Source organism: Eriocheir sinensis, chromosome 24 (assembly GCF_024679095.1).
Source record: "Eriocheir sinensis breed Jianghai 21 chromosome 24, ASM2467909v1, whole genome shotgun sequence".
In the NCBI taxonomy this organism is placed as follows: Eukaryota; Metazoa; Arthropoda; class Malacostraca; order Decapoda; family Varunidae; genus Eriocheir; species Eriocheir sinensis.
Genome location: NC_066532.1, coordinates 1131036 through 1154191, shown reverse-complemented (window position 1 = coordinate 1154191; position 23156 = coordinate 1131036). Strand labels below are relative to the sequence as shown.

At 46.6% G+C, this 23156-nt stretch overlaps 1 protein-coding gene and 3 long non-coding RNA genes across 6 annotated transcripts in view; 1 reads left to right on the top strand and 3 right to left on the bottom strand.

Annotated features, from left to right (window-relative positions):
* The window catches only part of LOC127002695 (uncharacterized), an 87796-nt gene extending 66456 nt beyond the window's left edge, over nt 1-21340 (top strand). For both annotated transcript variants that reach the window (XM_050868754.1, XM_050868756.1), the window contains exons 2-8: nt 2994-3226; nt 6917-7020; nt 10884-11028; nt 12149-12351; nt 15627-15770; nt 16800-16934; nt 18471-21340. In XM_050868754.1, the coding sequence (XP_050724711.1) occupies nt 2994-3226; nt 6917-7020; nt 10884-11028; nt 12149-12351; nt 15627-15770; nt 16800-16934; nt 18471-18692 (1186 nt within the window). In that variant the 3' untranslated portion in view covers nt 18693-21340. The remainder of the gene's footprint in view (nt 1-2993; nt 3227-6916; nt 7021-10883; nt 11029-12148; nt 12352-15626; nt 15771-16799; nt 16935-18470) is intronic.
* The window catches only part of LOC127002698 (uncharacterized), a 113678-nt gene that overhangs the window by 64110 nt on the left and 26412 nt on the right, over nt 1-23156 (bottom strand). The gene's annotated exons all lie outside the window — the stretch shown is intronic.
* Nucleotides 10115-10831, bottom strand: LOC127002697 (uncharacterized). 2 transcript variants are annotated; one of them, XR_007756421.1, is made up of 3 exons: nt 10682-10831; nt 10245-10514; nt 10115-10189 (listed from the first exon to the last, which is right to left on the bottom strand). It is a non-coding gene; the product is annotated as an uncharacterized LOC127002697 (long non-coding RNA). The 2 variants fall into 2 exon arrangements; XR_007756420.1 differs by having other exon boundaries at nt 10121-10298; nt 10353-10514.
* Nucleotides 12908-13528, bottom strand: LOC127002699 (uncharacterized). Its single transcript, XR_007756423.1, has 3 exons — nt 13425-13528; nt 13291-13347; nt 12908-13183 (listed from the first exon to the last, which is right to left on the bottom strand). It is a non-coding gene; the product is annotated as an uncharacterized LOC127002699 (long non-coding RNA).

Here is a 23156-nt window from a genome sequence, read left to right as displayed (position 1 = left end):
AACAGAATAAATGAAATAAAAATCCTAAGACCAACACTTCTTTTTCTGCTTCCTTTTCATGGTCTTCTTTTTTTTCTTTTTTTTCTCTCTAATTATTTGTCCTAGATTATAATGCATTCCTCTATTCTCTCTCTCTCTCTCTCTCTCTCTCTCTCTCTCTCTCTCTCTCTCTCTCTCTCTCTCTCTCTCTCTCTCTCTCTCTCTCTCTCTCTCTCTCTCTCTCTCTCTCTCTCTCTCTCACGTGTTCCCTTCTCGATCATTATTTGTTGTCCTGTGAACTGATTATTAAATACAAGAGGGTAGATAGGAGAGAAAGGAAAGGAGGGAGCTGGGAAGGAAAGGAAAAGAGGAAGGGAGGTAGGAAAGAAGAAGCGAAGATAAGGAAGGAAAAATGAAAGAAGGGCAGAATGGAGAGAGGAGAAGGAAATGAGGAAAAGGGTAGATAGGAAAAGAAGAGGGTAGATAGGAGAGGAAGGAAAGGAGGGAAGTGGGAAGGAAAGGAAAAGAGGAAGGGAGGTAGGAAGGAAGAAGCGAAGATAAGGAAGGAAAAATGAGAGAAGGGCAGAATGGAGAGAGGAGAAGGAAATGAGGAAAAGGGTAGATAGGAAAAGAAGAGGGTAGATAGGAGAGGAAGGAAAGGAGGGAAGTGGGAAGGAAAGGAAAAGAAGGAAAGGAAGGAAAAATGAGAGAAAGGCAGAATGGAGGGAGGAGAAGGAAATGAGGAAAGAAGAGAAAAGGGAGAAAGAAGGGAAGCAATGAGCAAGGAAGGGAGGTAAGGAGGAAAGAAAGAAGGAACGAAAGGAGAAAAGGAGATAAGAGAGAAACGGGAGGAGGAAAGAGAAGAGAGGAAAGAAGGAAAGAAAGGCAGAGAAGAGGGGAAGAGGGAGAAAAGAAGGGAGAAAAGCGGAAAGATGAACAGAGAGGAGGAGAGGAGAGAGAGAAACGGAGATAAGGAAAGAAAAGAAGGGAAAGGAAAAGAGGGATACAGAAGAAACGTAGATAAGAAAGGAAGAAGGAAAGAAGGAAAAGGAGGAAGGAGAGAGAAAAGAAGGGAGAGAGAGAGAGAAAGGGAGCAAAGAGAGGGAGACAGAAAAAATCGTAGAGGAAGAAAGAAAGAGAGAAATAGAAGGAGGGGAAGGAAAAAAAGAAAAGGAGGAAAAGCGTTGAGGAGAAAAGGAAAAAGAGGGGGAAGAAAGGAGGGAGGAAAGGGAGGGAGGGAGGATGTAAGAGAAAAGGAGAGAGAGGGAAAGAGGAGAAGAAGGGACGAAGGAAAGGGAAGGGAGGAACGGAGGAAAGAAGAAAAATGAAGGGCAGAAAGGAGGAAGGGAAGGGAGGCAGGGAGAGAGAGGGAGGGAGGGGGCAAAGGGGAGGGGGGAGAGGTGTCGGTCTCAAGCTGTCCCGTATAATTAACACGCGTCACCTGCCGAACGTGAGCAAAGGTGAGGAGGAGGAGGAGGAGGAGGAGGAGAGAAGAGAAGGAGGAAGAGGCTGAAGATAATGGAGAAGCAGAAGGTTGAGAAGTAGTAATAGTAGTAGTAATAGTAGTAGTAGTAGTAGTAATAATAATAATAAGAATAATAATAATAATAAGAAGAAGAAGAAGAATGCCTTTCGAGAACATGAAATAACCAAAGAAAAAAGGAAATACAGGAAAAAGGAAAAAAAAAAGATGAAAAAGAAGGAGAAAGACGGAAAAGAAGAAAAAGAAAAACAAGAAAGAGAAAAGACAAGAAAAAAGATTAAAAAAAAGAGGAAGAATGACAGACAAAAAAAGAAGAAAAAAGATAAAAGAAAACAAGAAGAAAAAAATAGATAAAAAATAATATAACAATCCCTTACTCACCACCACCACCACCACCACCACCACCACCACTAACCTTATCAATACCAGACGCTTAGATATGCAAAATTACGAGTGGGTGGTGATGGCGGCGGTGGTGGTGGCGGTGGGTACTGTTGTTGTTGTTGTTGGTGGTGGTGGTGGTGGTGGCCTGTTAGGTAAAAAGTCAGTCAGTCAATCGTTCAGTCAATTCATATAGATAGATAGATAGATACAGATAGATAGATAGACAGTTAGTTAATCAGTCAATAGGTCAGTCAGGTAAGCAGTCAGTCACTTTGGTCACTTAGTTTTTCACGTAGTCAGTCAGTCAGTCAATTAGCCAGTCAGTTAGTTAATCAGTCAGCCAGTTCAGAGATTACCGTCAAATTTTCCTGTCCCACGATAATGAGAGAGAGAGAGAGAGAGAGAGAGAGACTTTAATGTAACTATAGCAACGTCTTGGTAACGATGCTTAATCTCTCTCTCTCTCTCTCTCTCTCTCTCTCTCTCTCTCTCTCTCTCTCTCTCTCTCTCTCTCTCTCTCTCTCTCTCTCTCTCTCTCTCTCTCTCTCTCTTACATATTGTACTTTATCGGTTACTACTCTTTTTTTATCGCTGTCACCTTCTTATCGGATAAATACCCCCCTTTTCTCTCTCTCTCTCTCTCTCTCTCTCTCTCTCTCTCTCTCTCTCTCTCTCTCTCTCTCTCTCTCTCTCTCTCTCTCTCTCTCTCTCTCTCTCTCTCTCTCTCTCTCTCTCTCTCTCTCTGCCATTATAAAATTACAAGAAACTCATTATTTTTTTTTGTCAAACCACTTCACTATTCCTGAAACTTCACTGAACTTCACTCAATCGCCTCCGTGGTGCAGTGGTCAGAACGCCTAGCTATGAAACCGTGGGCCTGGGTTCGTATCCCGGCCCTGGCAGTCAGCGTGCAGCCTCCCTTTTTCCTTCCTTCTTGCTCAGTCCACTCACTCTCTTAATCCACTCCTTTGTATTCTTCCTAATCCAACCTCTCACTTACTCCATTCCCTCGTATTTCTCTTCTTTTCTTCCTTTCCTTCTCTCTTCTCAAACCAAACCAAACCAAACCTAACTAATCACAACCACACCAAACCAAACCAAACCAAACTTAACCCAACCCAACCTAACCAACCCTTCTCCTCCGCAGGGATGGGTCGTCGTGCCGCGCTCTGCAGCAGCTGAGAGGCGCCGTGGAGCGGGAGTCCATGGCGCCGTCCCTAGGCTGCGGTGCCCGGGGTGCTGGCGGCGGCGGCGGGGGCGTGGGCACGGGGGGGAGGCCGCTGCTCGCCCGCCTGCCCCTCGCCCACCACGCCCAGCTGCATACCCTGGCGGACCTCCTGGACGGGTGCTCTACCAAGGCGGATCCATTCGCCCACCAAGGTACGTGACAGCGCCCCCTTCAGGTTGTTGTGTGTTTTAAGATGTATATTACCCTCCCCCTCTATTAACTTCCATCTCTCGTCCTCTTTCTCCTTCTCTCGTATCGCTTTCAATTTTATTTCCTCCTTCTCGGCGTCTCAAGTGTTTTGGGGGCCGCTGAATGGGTAGCGTATGGTGTCTGCACTTCTCCCTCTATACCTGTTCCGTCTCTTATAATAACTCTTCAATTCCTGTCTACTTTATCGTCACTTCCATCTCTCGCCCTCTTTCGCCTTCTCTCGTATCGCTTTCAATTTTATTTTCTCTCTCTCGGCGTCTCAGGTGTTTTGGGGGCCGCTGAATGGGTAGCGTATGGTGTCCGCACTTCTCCCTCTGTACCTGTTCCGTCTCTTATAATAACTCTTCAATTCCTGTCTACTTTATCGTTTGTCATCCCCTTCATTGTTATATGCTCCCCCTCTATACTCATCCCCGTATAGCCACAAGGTTAGATACCCCACGCCCATGTCCACCCTGCAATGAATGGGTTTCAGGTATTAAATAATCGGGGGTTGTGTCCCGTCTCCTGGGATCTGTTCCGTTCTCCTATAATTCCTTCCTCTTGTCTCTCTCTGGCATATGACCACAGATGTTGCGCCGACTAAACAAAACTTTCCAACTTTTCCACAAGGTTAGAGTCGAAGGGACTTATACTCAGACGCTTTAGACGATCTTAACTCTTCCAAGGGCCACAAATGAAATTGGTCGGCTTCTCATAAGTTTTCTCTTTCACGTTCATGGTGCAGAAGACTTGTCAAACTATCACTAGGCTCATTAAGCTACCCAAGGACATACTGACGCAATCTCTACGAAGCCTTATCATATGTAGATGTGTAGGCCCCGAACTGTTTGAGAATGTGGGTCAAAGGCTTTGGTCTGATCAGCTCCCTTCCTCGTCTAGTACCTCTTAAATTCCGCCGCAATGATGCCTCTTTATATATTCTGTCGATATTTTCACGCTGGTAGCTCCTCTGCACTCCTCCATAATAATAATAACAGTAATAATAATAATAACAATAACAATAATAATAATAATAATAATAACAATAATAATAACGATGATAACAGTAGAATGAGCCTAAGAGTAAATCAATAACAACATAAATAATGAAAAGGAAAGGAAGAGATTAAATGATAAATGAGAGAAAGAAGAATAAGAGGAGGAGGAGGCGGAGGCGGAGGCGGAAATGAAGGAAAAAAAGAGAACTGTCTGGTCACAATCCCTCTGAAGTCACGTGACACTCATCTGATTTGGCTGTGCGTGATCATGTCTCTCTCTCTCTCTCTCTCTCTCTCTCTCTCTCTCTCTCTCTCTCTCTCTCTCTCTCTCTCTCTCTCTCTCTCTCTCTCTCTCTCTCTCTCTCTCTCTCTCTCATATTCATCCTATTTTTTTCCATTAACACATTTTCTTCTTTCTTTCTCATTATGTTTTTTTTCCCCCTCTTCACATTTTCCCATCCTCGATTTTCTTTCCTTCCCCGTTGTGTTTTTTTTTTCTCTGATATAAAAAAAGACCAGTAAACACGGCTTCTTTCTTTCTGTTTTCGCCTTAACCTCCTCCTGTCTTCCTCTTCCTCCTCCTCCTCCTCTTGGTTTCCCTGTTATCTCCACTTTTATCAAGGTCTGTGTATTTCTCCAGCGTAATTTTGGTGGTTTGTTTCATTTCCTCTTCCAAGTTCAAGTCCATTTTTCTCCTTTTAAGTCCTCCTCCTAAGTTTCCATACTAAGATCTTTCCCCATCAATCTTTTCTTCCCAGTCTTTGATAAGGGCAATCGACACAGTCCCTAAGAACCGATTTCATAGTCCAACACAGTGTCTTTGTAACAGCCCGAACCAAACTATAGAATCCCATACAATCCAAAATGGTGAGGTCTTCGATGCCACACTAAATACACAAGACTTTTCCTGTATAGTTTCATCAAATTTGTGAACTTAAATATAATCACCAGACACTGTACAAGGAAATTTCGAAGGCTCTGGTATTGGTTTGGGAGCTTACTAACCCATCATGGGGAACTGTGAAACTGGCCCTAAGTGTTATTGTAAACCCCCAAACCAAACTATATTTTACATGATGGTGCGGGACTTTTTTTTTACTCAATATCTGGTACTATAAGAGATTCACGTATGGCTTCGTCAATCATTTTTTACCTTGTGTTAAAAAGAACTTTCGTGGTAGTGTTTTGTTTGGCTTAGATGCTTAATTTTAGCTTTTATGGGAGCGGCAAGTAGCGGGCTTTTTTATTTTTTTTTTTTACTTTTTTTGTTGCCCTTGAGCCGTGTCCTTTGATGTAAAAAAAAAAAAAAAAAAAAAACTTACAAAAAAAAACCCTTATTGTATTGGACTGTGGAACTGGATCGGTGCTCTCAGAAGCCTCCACCTCTCACTTCAACTCTCTCCAAAGGCTAAAAAGGAGATCAATCGGTTCGTCGTGAGTGTTTTTTTAGGTTCATGGTACAGAAGGGGGGTCAGACTACCATCAGGGTCATTCAACTACCCCTGGAAATTCCCCAAACTCCTATGAAAGCTTTGTGAACTTGGCCGAAGAAAGGTTTAATAATACTTGGCCTTTATAAAGTTTTGTCGGAAGTTCTCCCTCAGACTACCACCAGACTACAACCAGAGCCATTAAACTACCCCTGGAAATGCCCCAAACTTCTATGAAAGCTTTGTGAACTTGGCCGAAGAAAGGTTTAATAATACTTGGCCTTTATAAAGTTTTGTCGGAAGTTCTCCCTCAGACTACCACCAGACTACAACCAGAGCCATTAAACTACCCCTGGAAATGCCCCAAACTCCTATGAAAGCTTTGTTAAATATGTGAACTTGGGCGAAGAAAAGTTTAATAATAGTTGGCCTTTATAAAGTTTTGTCGGAAGTTCTCCCTCAGACTACCACCAGACTACAACCAGAGCCATTAAACTACCCCTGGAAATGCCCTAAACTCCTATGAAAGCTTTGTTAAATATGTGAACTTGGACGAAGAATGGTTTAATAATATTTGGCCTTAATATAGTTTTGTCGAAAGTTCTCCCTGGTCCTTACATCCCCCTCTCAACACCGTCTCTCCGTCCTTCCCACAGATAGCAAAGTGAAGACAGTAGTAGGTTGTTGTCGTAAGTGAAGACAGTAGTAAGTTATTGTCGTAAGTGAAGACAGTCTTAGATTATTGTCGTAAGTGTAGACAGTCTTAAGTGAAGACAGTCGTAAGTGTAGACAGTCTTAAGTTATTGTCGTAAGTGAAAACAGTCGTAAGTAAACAGTCGTAAGTGTAGACAGTCTTAAGTTATCGTCGTAAGTGAAGACAGTCGTAAGTGAAGACAATCTAGGTTATTGTCGTAAGTGAAACAGTCTTAAGTTAATGTCGTAAGTGAAGACAGTCGTAAGTGAAGACAATCTAGGTTATTGTCGTAAGTGAAGACAGTCTTAAGTTAATGTCGTAAGTGAAGACAGTCGTAAGTGTAGACAGTCTTAAGTTATTGCCGTAAATGAAGACAATCTTAAGTTATTGTTGCAATTGAAGACAGTCGTAAGTGAAGACAGTCGTAAGTGAAGACAATCTAGGTTATTGTCGTAAGTGAAGACAGTCTTAAGTTAATGTCGTAAGTATGCCTCCCTCTCAACACCACCTCTCTATCCCTTCCCACAGATACCAAAGTGAAGACAGTCTCCAAGTGCCGCGGGTGTGACAGCTTCACCCTCTGCAGCCTTCTCTTCGGCTACGAGGAGCAGGAGAACACGCTGGAGATAGAGGTGAGGAGAGGAAGGGTGCAGGAGGGACGGCGTGGGTTAGGTTAGGTGAGGTGAAGGTTAGGTTGGTTATGGCCTTATGGGTTGGATTGGGATATTTTTTTGTGTGTTGAGTTTGATGGGATGAGTTGGGTTAGGATTGGGGGTCGTATTATGAGCAGGAGAACACGCTGGATATAGAGGTGGGTTAGGTTAGGTGAGGTGAAGGTTAGGTTGGTTAGGGGTTGGATTTGGGTTAATTTTTTTTTGTTGTGTTTAAGATGGGATGAGCTGGAGAACACGCTGGATATAGAGGCGAGGAGAGGAAAGGTGCAGGAGAGATGTCGTGGGTTAAGTTAGGTTAGGTTAGGTTAGGATGGTTAGAGGTTGGATTTGGGTTAATATTCTTGTGTTGTATTTAAGATGGGATGAGTTGGGTTAGGATTGGGGGTCGTATTATGAGCAGGAGAACACGCTGGATATAGAGGCGAGGAGAGGAAGGATGCAGGAGGGACGGCGTGGGTTAGGTTAGGTGAGGTGAAGGTTAGGTTGGTTAGGGGTTGGATTTGGGTTAATTTTTTTTTTGTTGTGTTTAAGATGGGATGAGTTGGGTTAGGATTGGGGGCGGTATTATGAGCAGGAGAACACGCTGGATATAGAGGCGAGGAGAGGAAAGGTGCAGGAGAGATGTCGTGGGTTAAGTTAGGTTAGGATGGTTAGAGGTTGGATTTGGGTTAATATTCTTGTGTTGTGTTTAAGATGGGATGAGTTGGGTTAGGATTGAGGGTCGTATTATGAGCAGGAGAACAGGCTGGATATAGAGGCGAGGAGAGGAAGGATGCTTGAGGGACGGCGTGGGTTAGGTTAGGTTAGGTTAGGTTAGGATGGTTAGAGGTTGGATTTGGGTTAATTTTTTTTTGTTGAGTTTGAGATAGGATGAGTTGGGTTAGGATTGGGTTAGACTTAGATGGGTATTGGTTGGATTTATATTATCATCATTATCTTATTGTCATTAGCACATTGTAATACGTCGTAATCTTACACTTGTTAAACATCTTAAGCAACGTGAAATAGATAGATAGATAGATAGACAGACAGATAGATTGATTCTCTTATACATATGGATAGTTAAGATGGAATAGGTTTAAGTAGTGTTGGGTTGGGTTAGTTTTAGGTTGGGTTGGATTTAGGATAGGTTTAGGATAGGTTTAAGATAGGATAAGTTTAAGTTGGGTTGGGGTGGGTTAGCTTTAGGTTAGTTCGGATTGGGTTTAGGATAAGTTTAGGTGTAAATGGGATAGGCTGGGTTGCGTTGCGTTGATACTCTCTCTCTCTCTCTCTCTCTCTCTCTCTCTCTCTCTCTCTCTCTCTCTCTCTCTCTCTCTCTCTCTCTCTCTCTCTCTCTCTCTCTCTTGTTGCCTTAATCTTTTCTGCAACACGAACGAGAGAGAGAGAGAGAGAGAGAGAGAGAGAGAGAGAGAGAGAGAGAGAGAGAGAGAGATATACAAACTGCTCACTAAGCCAAAACATGGATTGAGGCCCCCGCACCCTTTCCCTCCTCCCTCCCCCTCCCTCTAGCCCCCCCTCCCTCCCGCTTATGCCGATCCCAGCACGAACGCTTCTTGTAATTTCAAAACAGTGTTGGGTTGGGTTGTGCAAGCGGCAATACTGAAGACTTCTATACTTCTTCTTCTTCTTCTTTTGACCTGTTCCGCTTTGTATCACTTCTTAGGTCCTCCTTCTCCACACTTCTATACTTAACACCATGCACTTAGTTACTTCACCGTGCACACTTACGTCGGTATTAGAAGACACTTTGCTTCTCACATCAGTTATTTCTAAAGGTCAAAGAGGAGGTCAGGACGATTCTAATGAGTGTTTCTTCGGGTTCACGGTACAGAAGAAGGGTCATACTGCCACCTGGGTCATAAAACTACTCCTGGAAATGCCCACAACTCCTACGTGAGCCTTGTCAAATAGGTGTTCTTGGGCTACGACTGTCTTATAATACGACCCAATATATACCCTTCACTCTGAACTAATGGGGTTTTCTGTACTTTTCTTTCCCTGACTTTGCTTTTCTATGCCCATTTCCACTATTTACACCTTCCTTTTCACTCCACTTTCATTGTATAGTTTTTTTTTCCCAACTGCTGGCTCAGGGCTGCCGCGGGTGTTAACTGATAAAGAACCATTGGCTCAGTCATAACAAACAACACCTGATTGGCGGCTCATGGTTTGCTGATATGCGCGTGGAGGGACGGAACACTATTAGAGCTTTCCTTTTTTTTTTCTTGTAAGGGGAAGAGTAAGAGGAAATGGAAAAGGTAAAGGAAAGAAGGCAGGAAAGGGGTTAGGAAATGGTTAAGAAACGGAGATTTTTTTTTTTCTTGTAAGGGGAAGAGTAAGAGGAAATGGAAAGGGTAAAGGAAAGAAGGCAGGAAGGGGTTAGTAAATGGTTAGGAAACGGTGATTTATTTATTTATTTTTTTTTTTTTTGCTTCGGTTTAATTTATATTTTTTATTTAAAATTTGCTACTCATTCTTTTTTTCTTTTTTTTCTTTGTCTTTCTCTCTTTTTCATTTCCCTTTTCTACTTCTCCTACTTGGTTTTTTTCTATTCTTCTCATTTTTCTTTCTTCAATTATTTTCTTTTTCCTTTTCTTCCTTTTTCTACGTCTACTTCCTCTTATATTTCCAGTTCAAACTTCTGTCCACTCACTCTCTCAAGTACTCACACTAACCTAACCTAACCTAACCTAACCTAACCTAACCTAACCTAACCTAACCTAACCTAACGTAACCTAACCTAACCTAACCTAACGTAACCTAACCTAACGTAACCTAACGTAACCTAACCTAACCTAACCTAACCTAACGTAACCTAACCTAACCTAACCTAACCTAACCTAACCTAACGTAACCTCTCTCTACCTCTTTCACCTAACGTAACCTCCCTTCTCTTTTCCTTCTTTTTTTTCTTCTTCCTCTCCTATTTCTAGTTTTACCCTAACCTTACGTAACCTTTCCTCTTTTCCATCTTCTCCTTTTTTTCTTCTACCTCTCCTTAACCTTACGTAACCTTTCCTCTTTTCCATCTTCTCCTTTTTTCTTCTACCTCTCCTTAACCTAACGTAACCTTTCCTCTTTTCCTTCTACTTTTTTCTTCTACCTCTCCTTAACCTAACGTAACCTTTCTTCTTTCCCTTCTACTTTTCTTCTTCTACCTCTCCTTAACCTAACGTAACCTTTCCTCTTTTCCTTCTACTTTTTTCTTCTACCTCTCCTTAACCTAACGTAACCTTTCCTCTTTCCCTTCTACTTTTTTCTTCAACCTCTCCTTAACCTAACGTAACCTTTCCTCTTTTCCTTCTACTTTTTTCTTCTACCTCTCCTTAACCTAACGTAACCTTTCCTCTTTTCCTTCTACTTTTTTCTTCTACCTCTCCTTAACCTAACGTAACCTTTCCTCTTTTCCTTCTACTTTTTTCTTCTACCTCTCCTTAACCTAACGTAACCTTTCCTCTTTCCCTTCTACTTTTCTTCTACCTCTCCTTAACCTAACGTAACCTTTCCTCTTTCCCTTCTACTTTTCTTCTACCTCTCCTATTTCTAGTCACTAACCTTACGTAACCTTTCCTCTTTTCCTTCTACTTTTTTCTTCAACCTCTCAACCTAACGTAACCTTTCCTCTTTTCCTTCTACTTTTTTCTTCTACCTCTCCTTAACCTAACGTAACCTTTCCTCTTTCCCTTCTACTTTTCTTCTGCCTCTCCTATTTCTAGTCACTAACCTTACGTAACCTTTCCTCTTTTCCATTTCTCATATCTTCTACGACTCACATTTCTAGTCTCTAACCTAACGTAATCTTCCTGTTCCTCCCGCAGAAGCTGACGCCCACAGCCCTCCACGTGGCCTGCCTCCTGCCTCAGCCCGGGCCCCTCGTCAGCCGGATGGTGGGCGTGGGCGTGGGCGCGGAGGTCAACGAGGCCAATGTGCTAGGCCAGACACCCTTACACGCCCTGCTACTCGGTGGGTGGTGGTGGTGGTGATTATGGAGACTATACACGCCTGATATTTTAAACGTCATATTATTTCTGAATTGTAATGTGGGTGATTTGTGTTTTCCGATCCGTTTTTCAAGGCGCAGTTAGTTGGTTTTCTTTTATTTTCACATCACTTTTCTTACGACTGAGTTACTGGCCAGGTTGTAATATAGACTATCACGCCTGATATTTTAAACGTCATATTATTTCTGAATTGTAATGTGGGTGATTTGTCTCTCCTGATCCGTTTTTCCAGGCGTTGTTAGTCGATTTTGTTTTATTTTCACATCACATTTTTACGACTGAGTTACTGGCCAGGTTATAATTTGTCGACTTAACACTGTGAAAATCCAACTCTTCTAGCTAACTGCGTCCCAAAAGTGGCTGATTCGTCTTTTCTGATCCGTTTTTCCAGGCGTTGTTAGTCGATTTTGTTTTATTTTCACATCACTTTTCTTACGACTGGGTTAATGGCTAGGTTGTAATTTGTCGACTTAACTGTGAAATTCCAACTCTTCTAGCTAACCGCGTCCCAAAAGTGTCTGATTCGTGTTTTGTGATCCGTTTTTCAAGGCGTAGTTAGTTGGTTTTGTTTTATATTCACATCACTTTTCTTACGTCTGAGTTACTGGCCAGGTTATAATTTGTCGACTTAACTGTGAAATTCCAACTCTTCTAGCTAACCGCGTCCCAAAAGTGTCTGATTCGTCTTTTCTGATCCGTTTTTCAAGGCGTAGTTAGTTGGTTTTGTTTTATATTCACATCACATTTTTTACGTCTGAGTTATTGGCTAGGTTGTAATATGTCGACTTAACACTGAAATTCCAAGTCTTCTAGCTAACCGCGTCCCAAAAGTGTCTGATTCGTGTTTTCTGATCCGTTTTTCAAGGCGTAGTTAGTTGGTTTTGTTTTATATTCACATCACATTTTTACGACTGAGTTATTGGCTAGGTTGTAAATTGTTGACTTAACTGTGACGTGCGAAGTAGGTCGTTGGTGTAAGAGTGTGCTAGTGTGCTGAGTTTATATGCTGAACTGATATGCTGAGTCAATTTGCTGAGCTAAATAGTGTGTGGAAGTAGGTGCTGACTATTGCTGACTTCCAGGTGACGTGCGGAGTACCTCGCTAGTGGAGGCGCTGTGCACGCTGCTGGCCCACGGCGCGGACGTCAGCGTGCGGGACAACGCCGGGGAGACGCCGCTCCACCTCGTGCGGAACCTCCTGCGGCAAGGCCTGTACCAGCGGGCCGCGCAGGTCGCTCGCATCCTGCTGCAGGCCGGGGCGCACGTCGACGCCGCAAATAATGAGGTGAGGGGGTGCGGCTGGTGAGGATGAAGGGGGGATATAGGGGGGCGAGGGTAGGGGTGAGGTTGGGAGTGAGGGTATGGGTGGATGTGGGCAGGGAGAGCTGAGGGTGAAAGTGTGAGTGTGGGTGTATGGGTGGGTGTGGGTGTAAGTGTGAGTGTGGGTGTAGGTGTGGGTGATGGTGGGTGTAGGTGTGGGTGGGTGGGTGTGGGTGTGGGTGTGAGTGTGGGTGTAAGTGTGAGTGTGGGTGTAGGTGTGGGTGATGGTGGGTGTGGGTGGGTGTGGGTGTATGGGTGGGTGTGGGTGTAAGTGTGAGTGTGAGTGTGGGTGTGGGTGTGGGTGATGGTGGGTGTGGGTGGGTGTGGGTGTATGGGTGGGTGTGGGTGTAAGTGTGAGTGTGAGTGTGGGTGTGGGTGTGGGTGATGGTGGGTGTAGGTGTGGGTGGGTGGGTGTGGGTGTGAGTGTGGGTGTAAGTGTGAGTGTGAGTGTGGGTGTAGGTGTGGGTGGGTGTGGGTGTGGGTGTATGGGTGGGTGTGGGTGGTTGAAGGTGCCTCTACTTTTAACTACCCTTTTTTAACCACTTTCTCAATCTTTGTATGCCTCTGAAGCGTCTCCTCTTAAAAAAAAAAAAAGTGCACTACCTTGCCTTACCTATCTTCCTATGCCCTTGAAATTTCTCCTTACTGTAACAAAAACGTGATCTTAAATGCAAACACAAACTAATCCCAAACTATATCACGCCTCCTCTTTATGTCCTACGATCCTAACCTAACCTAACCTAACTATATCACGCCTATTCTTTATTCTTTATGATCCTAACCTAACCTAACCTAACCTAACTATATCACGCCTCCTCTTTGTCCTACGATCCTAACCTAACCTAACCTAACTATATCACGCCTATTCTTTATTCTTTGTGATCCTAACCTAACCTAACCTAACCTAACTATATCACGCCTATTCTTTATTCTTTATGATCCTAACCTAACCTAACCTAACCTAACTATATCACGCCTATTCTTTATTCTTTATGATCCTAACCTAACCTAACCCATATATGCCTAACCTAACCTAACTATATCACGCCTATTCTTTATTCTTTATGATCCTAACCTAACCTAACCTAACCTAACTATATCACGCCTATTCTTTATGTCCGATGATCCTAACCTAACCTAACCTAACCTAACTATATCACGCCTATTCTTTATGTCCGATGATCCTAACCTAACCTAACCTAACTATATCACGCCTATTCTTTATGTCCGATGAACCTAACCTAACCTAACCTGCCTGGTCAAACTCTTTCGCCTCTGCCTGTCAACATCTACCTTTCCTTCTTGCTGGAAGTATGCCTTCATACAGCCTGTACCTAAGAAGGGTGACCGCTCCAATCCCTCAAACTACCGTCCTATTGCTTTACTTTCTTGTCTATCTAAAGCTTTTGAATCAATCCTTAACCGGTAGATTCAAAAGCACCTTTCCACTTCTGACCTTCTATCTGATCGCCAGTATGGGTTCCGCAAGGGGCGTTCTACTGGTGATCTCCTAGCCTTCTTAACTGACTCTTGGTCATTCTCTCTTAGCCGTTTCGGTGAAACTTTTGCTATTGCGCTGGACATATCAAAAGCTTTTGATAGGGTCTGGCACAAATCTTTGCTTTCTAAACTACCCTCCTACGGTTTCTATCCTTCTCTCTGTACCTTTATCTCCAGTTTCCTTTCTGACCGTTCTATTTCTGCCGTGGTAGACGGTCACTGTTCTTCCCCTAAATCTATTAACAGTGGTGTCCCACAGGGTTCTGTCCTATCTCCCACTCTTTTTCTGTTGTTCATTGATGATCTTCTTTCCAAAACGAACTGTCCTATCCATTCCTACGCCGATGATTCCACTCTGCATTATTCAACTTCTTTTAATAGAAGACCCACCCTTCAGGAACTTAACGACTCAAGGCTGGAGGCTGCAGAACGCTTAGCCTCAGACCTTACTATTATTTCCGATTGGGGCAAGAAGAACCTGGTGTCCTTCAACGCCTCAAAACACAGTTTCTCCACCTATCCACTCGACACAATCTTCCAAACAACTATCCCCTATTCTTTGACAACACCCAGCTATCACCTTCCTCAACACTAAACATCCTCGGTCTATCCTTAACTCAAAATCTCAACTGGAAACTTCATATCTCATCTCTTACTAAATCAGCTTCCTCGAGGCTGGGCGTTCTGTACCGTCTCCGCCAGTTCTTCTCCCTGCACAGTTGCTGTCCATATACAGGGCCTTGTCCGCCCTCGTATGGAGTATGCATCTCATGTGGGGGCTCCACCACACAGCTCTTCTGGACAGAGTGGAGGCAAAGGCTCTTCGTCTCATCAGCTCTCCTCCTCATACTGATAGTCTTCTACCTCTTAAATTCCGCCGCAATGTTGCCTCTCTTTCTATCTTCTATCGATATTTCCACGCTGACTGCTCTTCTGAACTTGCTAACTGCATGCCTCCCTCCGCGGCCCCGCTGCACTCGACTTTCTACTCATGCTCATCCCTATACTGTCCAAACCCCTTATGCAAGAGTTAACCAGCATCTTCACTCTTTCATCCCTCACGCTGGTAAACTCTGGAACAATCTTCCTTCATCTGTATTTCCTCCTGCCTACGACTTGAACTCTTTCAAGAGGAGGGTATCAGGACACCTCTCCCGAAACTGACCTATCTTTCGGCCACCTCTTTGGATTCTTTTAGGAGCAGCGAGTAGCGGGCTTTTTTTTATTAATGTTTACTTTTTTGTGCCCTTGAGCTGTCTCCTTTGCTGTAAAAAAAAAAAAAAAAAAAAAAAAACCTAACTATATCACGCCTATTCTTTATGATCCTAACCTAACCTAACTATATCACGCCTATTCTTTATTCTTTATGATCCTAACCTAACCTAACCTAACCTAACTATATCACGCCTATTCTTTATGTCCGATGATCCTAACCTAACCTAACCTAAGCTAACTATATCACGCCTATTCTTTATTCTTTATGATCCTAACCTAACCTAACCTAACCTAACTATATCACGCCTATTCTTTATGTCCGATGATCCTAACCTAACCTAACCTAACTATATCACGCCTATTTTTTATGTCCGATGATCCTAACCTAACCTAACCTAACCTAACTATATCACGCCTATTTTTTATGTCCGATGATCCTAACCTAACCTAAGCTAACTATATCACGCCTATTCTTCATGTCCTATGACCCCTCTCGTTCCCTCCTAACCTCCGTCCTCCCCCCAGGGCCGCACGCTCCTGACGTACAGCGTGGAGCACCTGGACGACTCCCTGCCCCTGACGCGGACGCTGCTCAACCACGGCTCCTCAGCGTGGGGCGCCGCGGACGGGACGGACAAGGACCAGAGTGTGTTTACCTGGTTCCTCAAGGTGCGTCGGGGTGAAGAGTGTGTAGGGGGGAGGTGTGAGTAAGGGTGAGGTGGTGAGTGTGGGGTGAATGTTAGGGGGTAAGGTTGGCAGGAGTGTGTTGACTTGGTTTCTGGAGGTGTGAGAGGAGGGAAGGAGAATCGGGTGAGGTTGGGGTGAAGGGTGTGTGGGGTGCGTGAGGGGTCGGTAAGAGTAGTTGACAAGGGGCTAGGAATGAGAGGTGAATTGATGTGTGTGTAATTCACCACGGCCTGATCACGAGTTGGACTCGCTTTCGCCAGCAGGTACCCTCCTGACGAGAGCAAGTGCTCATTATAATCGATCGTTGGGTACTGCCAGGACCTCACACACCACACACCCCATCCCCCTTGCTCAAGGGGGGACAGTAGCCACTCCTAGTCAACCGAAAGAATCCGGCCTGAGCGGGGCTCGAACCGCCGCATATTTGGCCGTTAAGCCTCGCAGCGCAGCGCTCTACCGATTGAGCTACCGGAGCGTATGGCACAACCATAATTCCCTCTTCCAACCTATCCATAAACTCCTTTCAACCAAGTGGAGGGTATCAGGACACCTCTCCTTCCGAAATTGACCTCTCTTTTGGCCACTCCTCTGAGCGCTTTTTGTGGGAACAGCGAAGTGTTTTTTTTTTTCATTATTGTTTCCTTTTTTTTTTTGCCCTAGAGCTGCTTCCTATGCAGTAAAAAAAATAATAATAATAATAAATAAAACCTAACAAAACATTAACTACTTCCACCTCCCATCCTAACCTTCCCTACCCAGGCTGTTTCTCCTCCCATCTTAACCTAACCTACCCTTCCCTACATCTCCCAGGCTGTTCCTCCCTCCATCCTAACCCATCCTACCCTACCCCCGTTCCCCACTGTTCCTCCTCCCATCCTAACCCAACCTATCCTTCCCAACATCTCCCAGACTGTTCCTCGACCTATCCTAACCTATCCTACCCTAACCCCGTTCCCCACTGTTCCTCTTCCCCCCCTACCTAACCTAACCTAACCTTCCCTCCCTCCCCAGGCTGTGATCACCCACCGTCGCGTCGAAAACTGCGCCTACACCGTTGCCATCCTCGCCCACGTGATGGCGGACAACCCGCGGCGCATGCACCAACATATCCTGAGGACCATGTTTAGGCAATCCAGGTGTTACAAGGTACGTGAGGAGAGGAAGAGTGGAGGGGGGGGAGGGATAGAGGGGAATGATTGAGAGTAGGAATGGGTGAGGGAAGGAAAGAGGGATAGAGAGAGGAGTGGGGTAGCTCCGTGTGTGGGGGGCATGGGGAACACGTGGGGGGGGGGTTAAAGGGGGAGGGATAGGGGGGAATGAATGAGTGTAGGAATGGGTGAGGGAAGGAAAGAGAGGGAGAAGTGGGGTAGCTCGGGGTGGAGGGGTGAAAGGGGGAGGGATAGGGGGGAATGAATGAGAGTAGGAATGGGTGAGGGAAGGAAAGAGGGATAGAGAGAGGAGTGGGGTAGCTCAGGGGGAGGGGGGGGGCATGGGGGAACACGTGTGGAGGGGTGAAAGGGGGAGGGATAGGGGGGAATGAATGAGTGTAGGAATGGGTGAGGAAAGGAAAGAGGGATAGAGAGAGGAGTGGGGTAGCTCCGGGTGGAGGGGGTGGGGGGGTTATGGTGTGGACGTGCCCCCCGTGCTACTCCAGCCCCCCACCAGATGCCCCCCACTGGCCATGCCCTAATACCCACCACTGATCTGATCTTAGGATATGCCCCAGTAACCTGTGACATCAGAACGCCCCTGAGCTCCACCCATCTAGTGACCCCCCATACTTAGCTGTGCCCCCTAGTGAATGATACCCAGCTATGTCACTAGGAGGGAGTGAATGAAGGAAGCGATGGAGTGAGTGAAGAAGGGAGTGAATGAGTGTGGGAGGAAAGGAGTGAGTGAAGGAATGAGTGAATGGGTTTGTGAGTGACTGAGGAAAGGAGGGAGTGGGAGGAGGAGTGGAAGGGAGAGACCATGGGGGTAGTAGGTGCGGTTAGGTTAGGTTAGGTTAGGTTAGATTAGGTTAGGTTAGATTAGGTAGCTTAGGTTAGGGTTAGGTTAGGTTAGATTAGGTAGCTTAGGTTAGGTTAGGTTAGGTTAGGAATGAAGGATTGAATGGCTTAGTGAGTGACTGAGGAAAGGAGGGAGTGGGAGAGAGAGTGGAAGGGAGAGACAGAGGAGTGAGTGAATGGGTTAGTGAGTTACAGAGGAGAGGAGTGGGTGAATGAAGGAGTGAATGAATTAATGAAGAAATGAGAACAAAAAATAAATGAGTGAGAGAAAAAGAGTGAGAGAAAACTCATTTAAGGAACCAAACGGGCTTGCTTTTACACCTTTTTTTGTTGCCCTTGAGCTTGAGAAATAAAATGACAAACTAACAAGACCTCCGTGGCTGTTAATCGGATATACAAATTGATAGCATTTTAGAACACAAACTGGAGTCTTCTCATTTGCATAGGGTATATCTGACCATCCGTACATATTAATTTTGAGTGATGAAATTAATCTGAATACACGAGGTGAAGTAGGAAAAGAGTGAGGGAGATAGGGATGGTAAGTGTGTGTGTGTGTGTGTGTGTGTGTGTGTGTGTGTGCCTTTAAATATCCCTCTAATCACCTATAAATCTTCCCACACACACCAAACGCTCTCCAAGGCATCCCATAACCCTCTCTCCCCTTCCTCAGGTTTTGGGTCCCGTCTTCCTCGAGCTCAAGACCCTCATGATGCCGCACTGGACGCAGCCCCCGACCCTCACCTCCCTGTGCTGGCGAACCGTCCGTCACTCCCTCACGCCAAAGAGGATACACTCCGGGGCCCCAAAACTAGGCCTCCCCCCGCCCCTCGAGTCCTATATCCTACTGGGGGACACTACCAACACCTCCTCCAATCCTACAAGTGATTCCTAGCCCAGGGGAAGCGGCTGAGAGAAGGGTGAAGACTAGAACGTTGACTTCGTGTGGGAGTCTTAGTGAATCTGGCTGTGGTATAGTGCTGGTGGTGGTGGTGGTGGTGGTGGTGGGGAGGGACTTCAACCACAGCCCCGTGTTTCCAGGGTGGTGTGGTGGTGTGGTGATGATGTGGAGGTGTCTGTGGTGGTGATGGCGAAGCGCTGTGGTGTGTGTTGCGATGCGGTGTTTCGCGTTGTGTTGTGTTGGACGAGGCGAAGCTGACGATGTCCAATGTTGTTCTTCCTCCAGTCAGCGTGTGTGTGTGTGTGTGTGTGTGTGTGTGTGTGTGTGTGTGTGTGTGTGTGTGCGCGCCACAGGACGACATAAACAATAAATCAGTCCACAACTTCCAATCTCGCAGTGCTGTCGTGGTCCAACATGTGGCGGTGATATGTCTAGGCGCCTGTGTGTGTGTGTGTGTGTGTGTGTGTGTGTGTGTGTGTGTGTGTGTGTGTGTGTGTGTCGCGGAGTGGCGTCATGTGGACCCAAAGCGTGCGGCAGGGCGTGGTGCTGTCCTTTGTGGATGCCAGACTCCTCCTCCTCCTTCACCGCCTCCTTCATCCTCTGCCTCGCCACAGCCCCGCCCTGGCCGCGAGCTGCCCTCCTCTGTGCCTTACTTCCCCGCTGACTGTCCACACGCAGCGTAAGGCGTCTCGCAGCAACTGTAAGGCGAGTTCCTCGAGAGGCATCCTAACATTTAGGTTTGCCTCCCGGGTCTTCCACAGCAAACACTCCCGTCAACATTCTCAACAGGACGCGACGCCGAGAGGGAGGGGGGTCAAGGGGATGCTTAGAGACGTGTGAGCGGACTGAACCTCGCCCCCTTCCCCCCTGTACCCCCGTCCCCCCCGTGTGGTGAGGCTCTAGGACCCAGAAACAGCCCGTAGAAAACTAGTGAGCACAAAGCATGTTTCTGAGCCTTGTCCGTGGTCCGTGGCGTGTGGTGTGAGCGCCCCGACCTTGCCCCGACCCTCGCTGCCTCGCTCCCCGTGTGACCAAGCCTTCAGGACACAGAAGCACTCCCTCAACACCAGTAAAGACAACACGCGTTTCTAAGCCTCACGTGGGGTTCGGAACGTCAGTGTCTCCGTCAGGTGAAGGCCAAGTCTCAGTTCGATGTGCCTTGCGTTATCATGTCCTCGAGGTGACTAACGCCGCTCCTTGAGGAAGACCTGTGACAATACACGTGTCTGAGCCTCGCCAGTAAGGGTGTGGAGGTGGTGTTCCTAAGCAGGCGTCCTTGAGCTCAACACTGCCCCTCCATAGCACAAGTAACACACACACACACACACACACACACACACACACACACACACACACACACACACACACACACACACACGTACAGCCTGCCCCCCACCCACCCCCACCCCCACCCCAACACACACACACACACACACACTCACCACCATACACACACTGCCCCAAAACACATCTGCCCCCCACCCCACCCACCCACCCACACACATTGCCCAAGATCACAATTGTCCCACCCCCCACACACACACACAAACACACACCGCCCCAGAACACAGCTGCTCCACGCACCTGCCAAACACACACTACCTCCCCCCCCCCCTCACTCACTTCCCCAGAACACAACACACGCCTCTCAGCCTCCTCGTCGGGGCAGGAGGCACCCCGTCAGTCCGTCTCCTCGAGGTGCGTAGCGTCGGCCAGCCTTCCAGTCCCTCCCCCTCGCCGGCAGCATCGCGCGGCGCATCATTCTCAGTGTTCCTGCAGCAGGCGGTGTAGCAGGCGTGGGCGGTGTTGCCGCGGTGGAGCCCTCAACAATACTCAGGTGTTATAACTCACTGTGAATCACGTCTTGCTCGTTCTTGCCCAGGCAGGCTTAGTCCGGCCCACCTCGCCTTCGTCCCGTGTTCCCGACAACCCGCAATGTTCAGCCCAAGATGGAGATAAGGTCCATATTCTTAAACCTATCAGGCTCCCCTTACGACTCTTTCCCAAGGCTACAGAGAAGATTAATAGAGTTTTCATGGGTGGTTTTACAGGTCAAGGTGTAGAAGTCGTGTCAAACTATCACCAGGATCACACAACAGTCCATGAAAAGTTCAGCAACTTCTACGAGAGGCTTTTCAAACAGGCGAAGTAAGGCGCTGGTATGTTTAAAAATACGGACTTATGTGTCGATCTTGGCTCATGCCGCGTTGTGCTGTGTCGTGCTGTGCTGCGCCGGCCAGTGCTTGTGGTCGCCGCCCCGTGCCCCGCCACCACACCGGCGGACCCAAGACACACCCGCCTTGAGGCACCCCGAGGACCGGCAGCCAGGAGTCACAACGGCACAATGGTATGGGAAGTGCCTCGACGGTGCCTGGCTTGGTGCACGGACACGAGGCGGCGCGGGGGACGCATTGGTGACTTGGTGGTGCGTGCGTGACTATGATGACACGTGACACTTATATGACGGAGCGGTGGTGTGTTAGTGACTGTATGATGACACGTGACACTGACGGAGCGGTGGTGTGTTAGTGACTGTATGATGGCACGTGACACTGACGGAGCGGTGGTGTGTTAGTGACTGTATGATGGCACGTGACACTGACGGAGCGGTGGTGTGTTAGTGACTGTATGATCGCAAGTGACACGGAGCGGTGGTGTGTTAGTGACTGTATGATGGCACGTGACACTGACGGAGCGGTGGTGTGTTAGTGACTGTATGATGACACGTGACACTGACGGAGCGGTGGTGTGTTAGTGACTGTATGATGGCACGTGACACTGACGGAGCGGTGGTGTGTTAGTGACTGTATGATGGCACGTGACACTGACGGAGCGGTGGTGTGTTAGTGACTGTATGATGGCACGTGACACTGACGGAGCGGTGGTGTGTTAGTGACTGTATGATGGCACGTGACACTGACGGAGCGGTGGTGTGTTAGTGACTGTATGATGACACGTGACACTGACGGAGCGGTGGTGTGTTAGTGACTGTATGATGGCACGTGACACTGACGGAGCGGTGGTGTGTTAGTGACTGTATGATGGCACGTGACACTGACGGAGCGGTGGTGTGTTAGTGACTGTATGATGGCACGTGACACTGACGGAGCGGTGGTGTGTTAGTGACTTATTGGCACGTGATCGACAGGAATTGCATAACTGACTGACAGACTGTTAATGACGGAAGAGAGTGACTGGCTGTTAGCAGTAAACGAGTGACTGGCAGCGACTTACAAGGGACACCAAGCCCTATACTGGTGAAGTGAAGCGACTGGCAGATTTATTTATGACTGTGGCGAGGGACTGGCTGTTAGTGGTGGACGAGTGACTGGCGGCGACTTGCACGATACACCAAGGTTTAGACTGGTGACGTGGAGTGACTGACGGAGTGACTGGTGACTGGCAATGAGTCACGAGGGACGCCAAGAACTTAACTGCTGACATGCAATGACTGACTGTTAGTGACGCACAGTTAGTAGATAAGTGACTGACGGCGCGGCGGCCAGTACTTAAGAGACAGTGACTGCCTTGGGCGGGGCGGGGAGGGTGTGGGTGTGGGCGTGGGTGTGGGCGTGTGCCTCGCGGGGTGGACGTCGCGTCTCAAAACTTTCTCAATATTTTGTATATGTGCGCGTCTCAGGCTGATGTCCAAGCCAACGTCAAGAGTATGTATATTTAATAATAAACTGCCTAAAAGGAACCCCTGTGTGTGCTGGTCCTTCCCCGGGGCTGGGTCAGGGCGCTCCAACCCTTGGGGCCTCGTGACTGCCAGGATTTAGTAGTGAACGCCAAAGATCTAAAAATAGTAGTAAGGCGATATATATATATATATATATATATATATATATATATATATATATATATATATATATATATATTTTTTTTTTTTTTTTTTTTTGGGGGCTGTGATGGCCAAGGATTCAGAGATGGTAAGCTTTTTTATTGCTTTAAAAGCCAAGGATTCAGAAATAGTAATACAGAGATTTTTATTTATTTATTTATTTGCTATGAAGGCAAAATATCAAGAAATAGTTGTAGATAAATTTTCCTCTATCATTATTATTTTTTTTTTTAGCCCAAAGATTCAGGACTGAAAATTTCAAACGTGACTTGGAGCTGCCGAGGCGTGTACTGGAGCGCCCCGGAGATCTAGGAGTGGATTTGCCTCGGTGGAGACACTGGAGAATATTGAGGAGCGTCGCGTGAAAGGCTTTTTGAGAATCGGGACCAATACAGCTAGGGCTCTGTCGCGTAGGACTAGAGATCTCCTGAGAAGAGGCAAGGAAAGATGTCAGGGGTCTCGCTGAACAAGTCGAGGGTTAATCAAATGCGAATGACCTCCGACCTGCTTACCGAGCCCTGAAGAAGCTCCACTCCGAGCATCCTTCTCATGTGAGCGATATCCGAACAGCTGATGGCTGCCTCGTGTCGGACATGGATGGGATGAGGGCTCGTTGG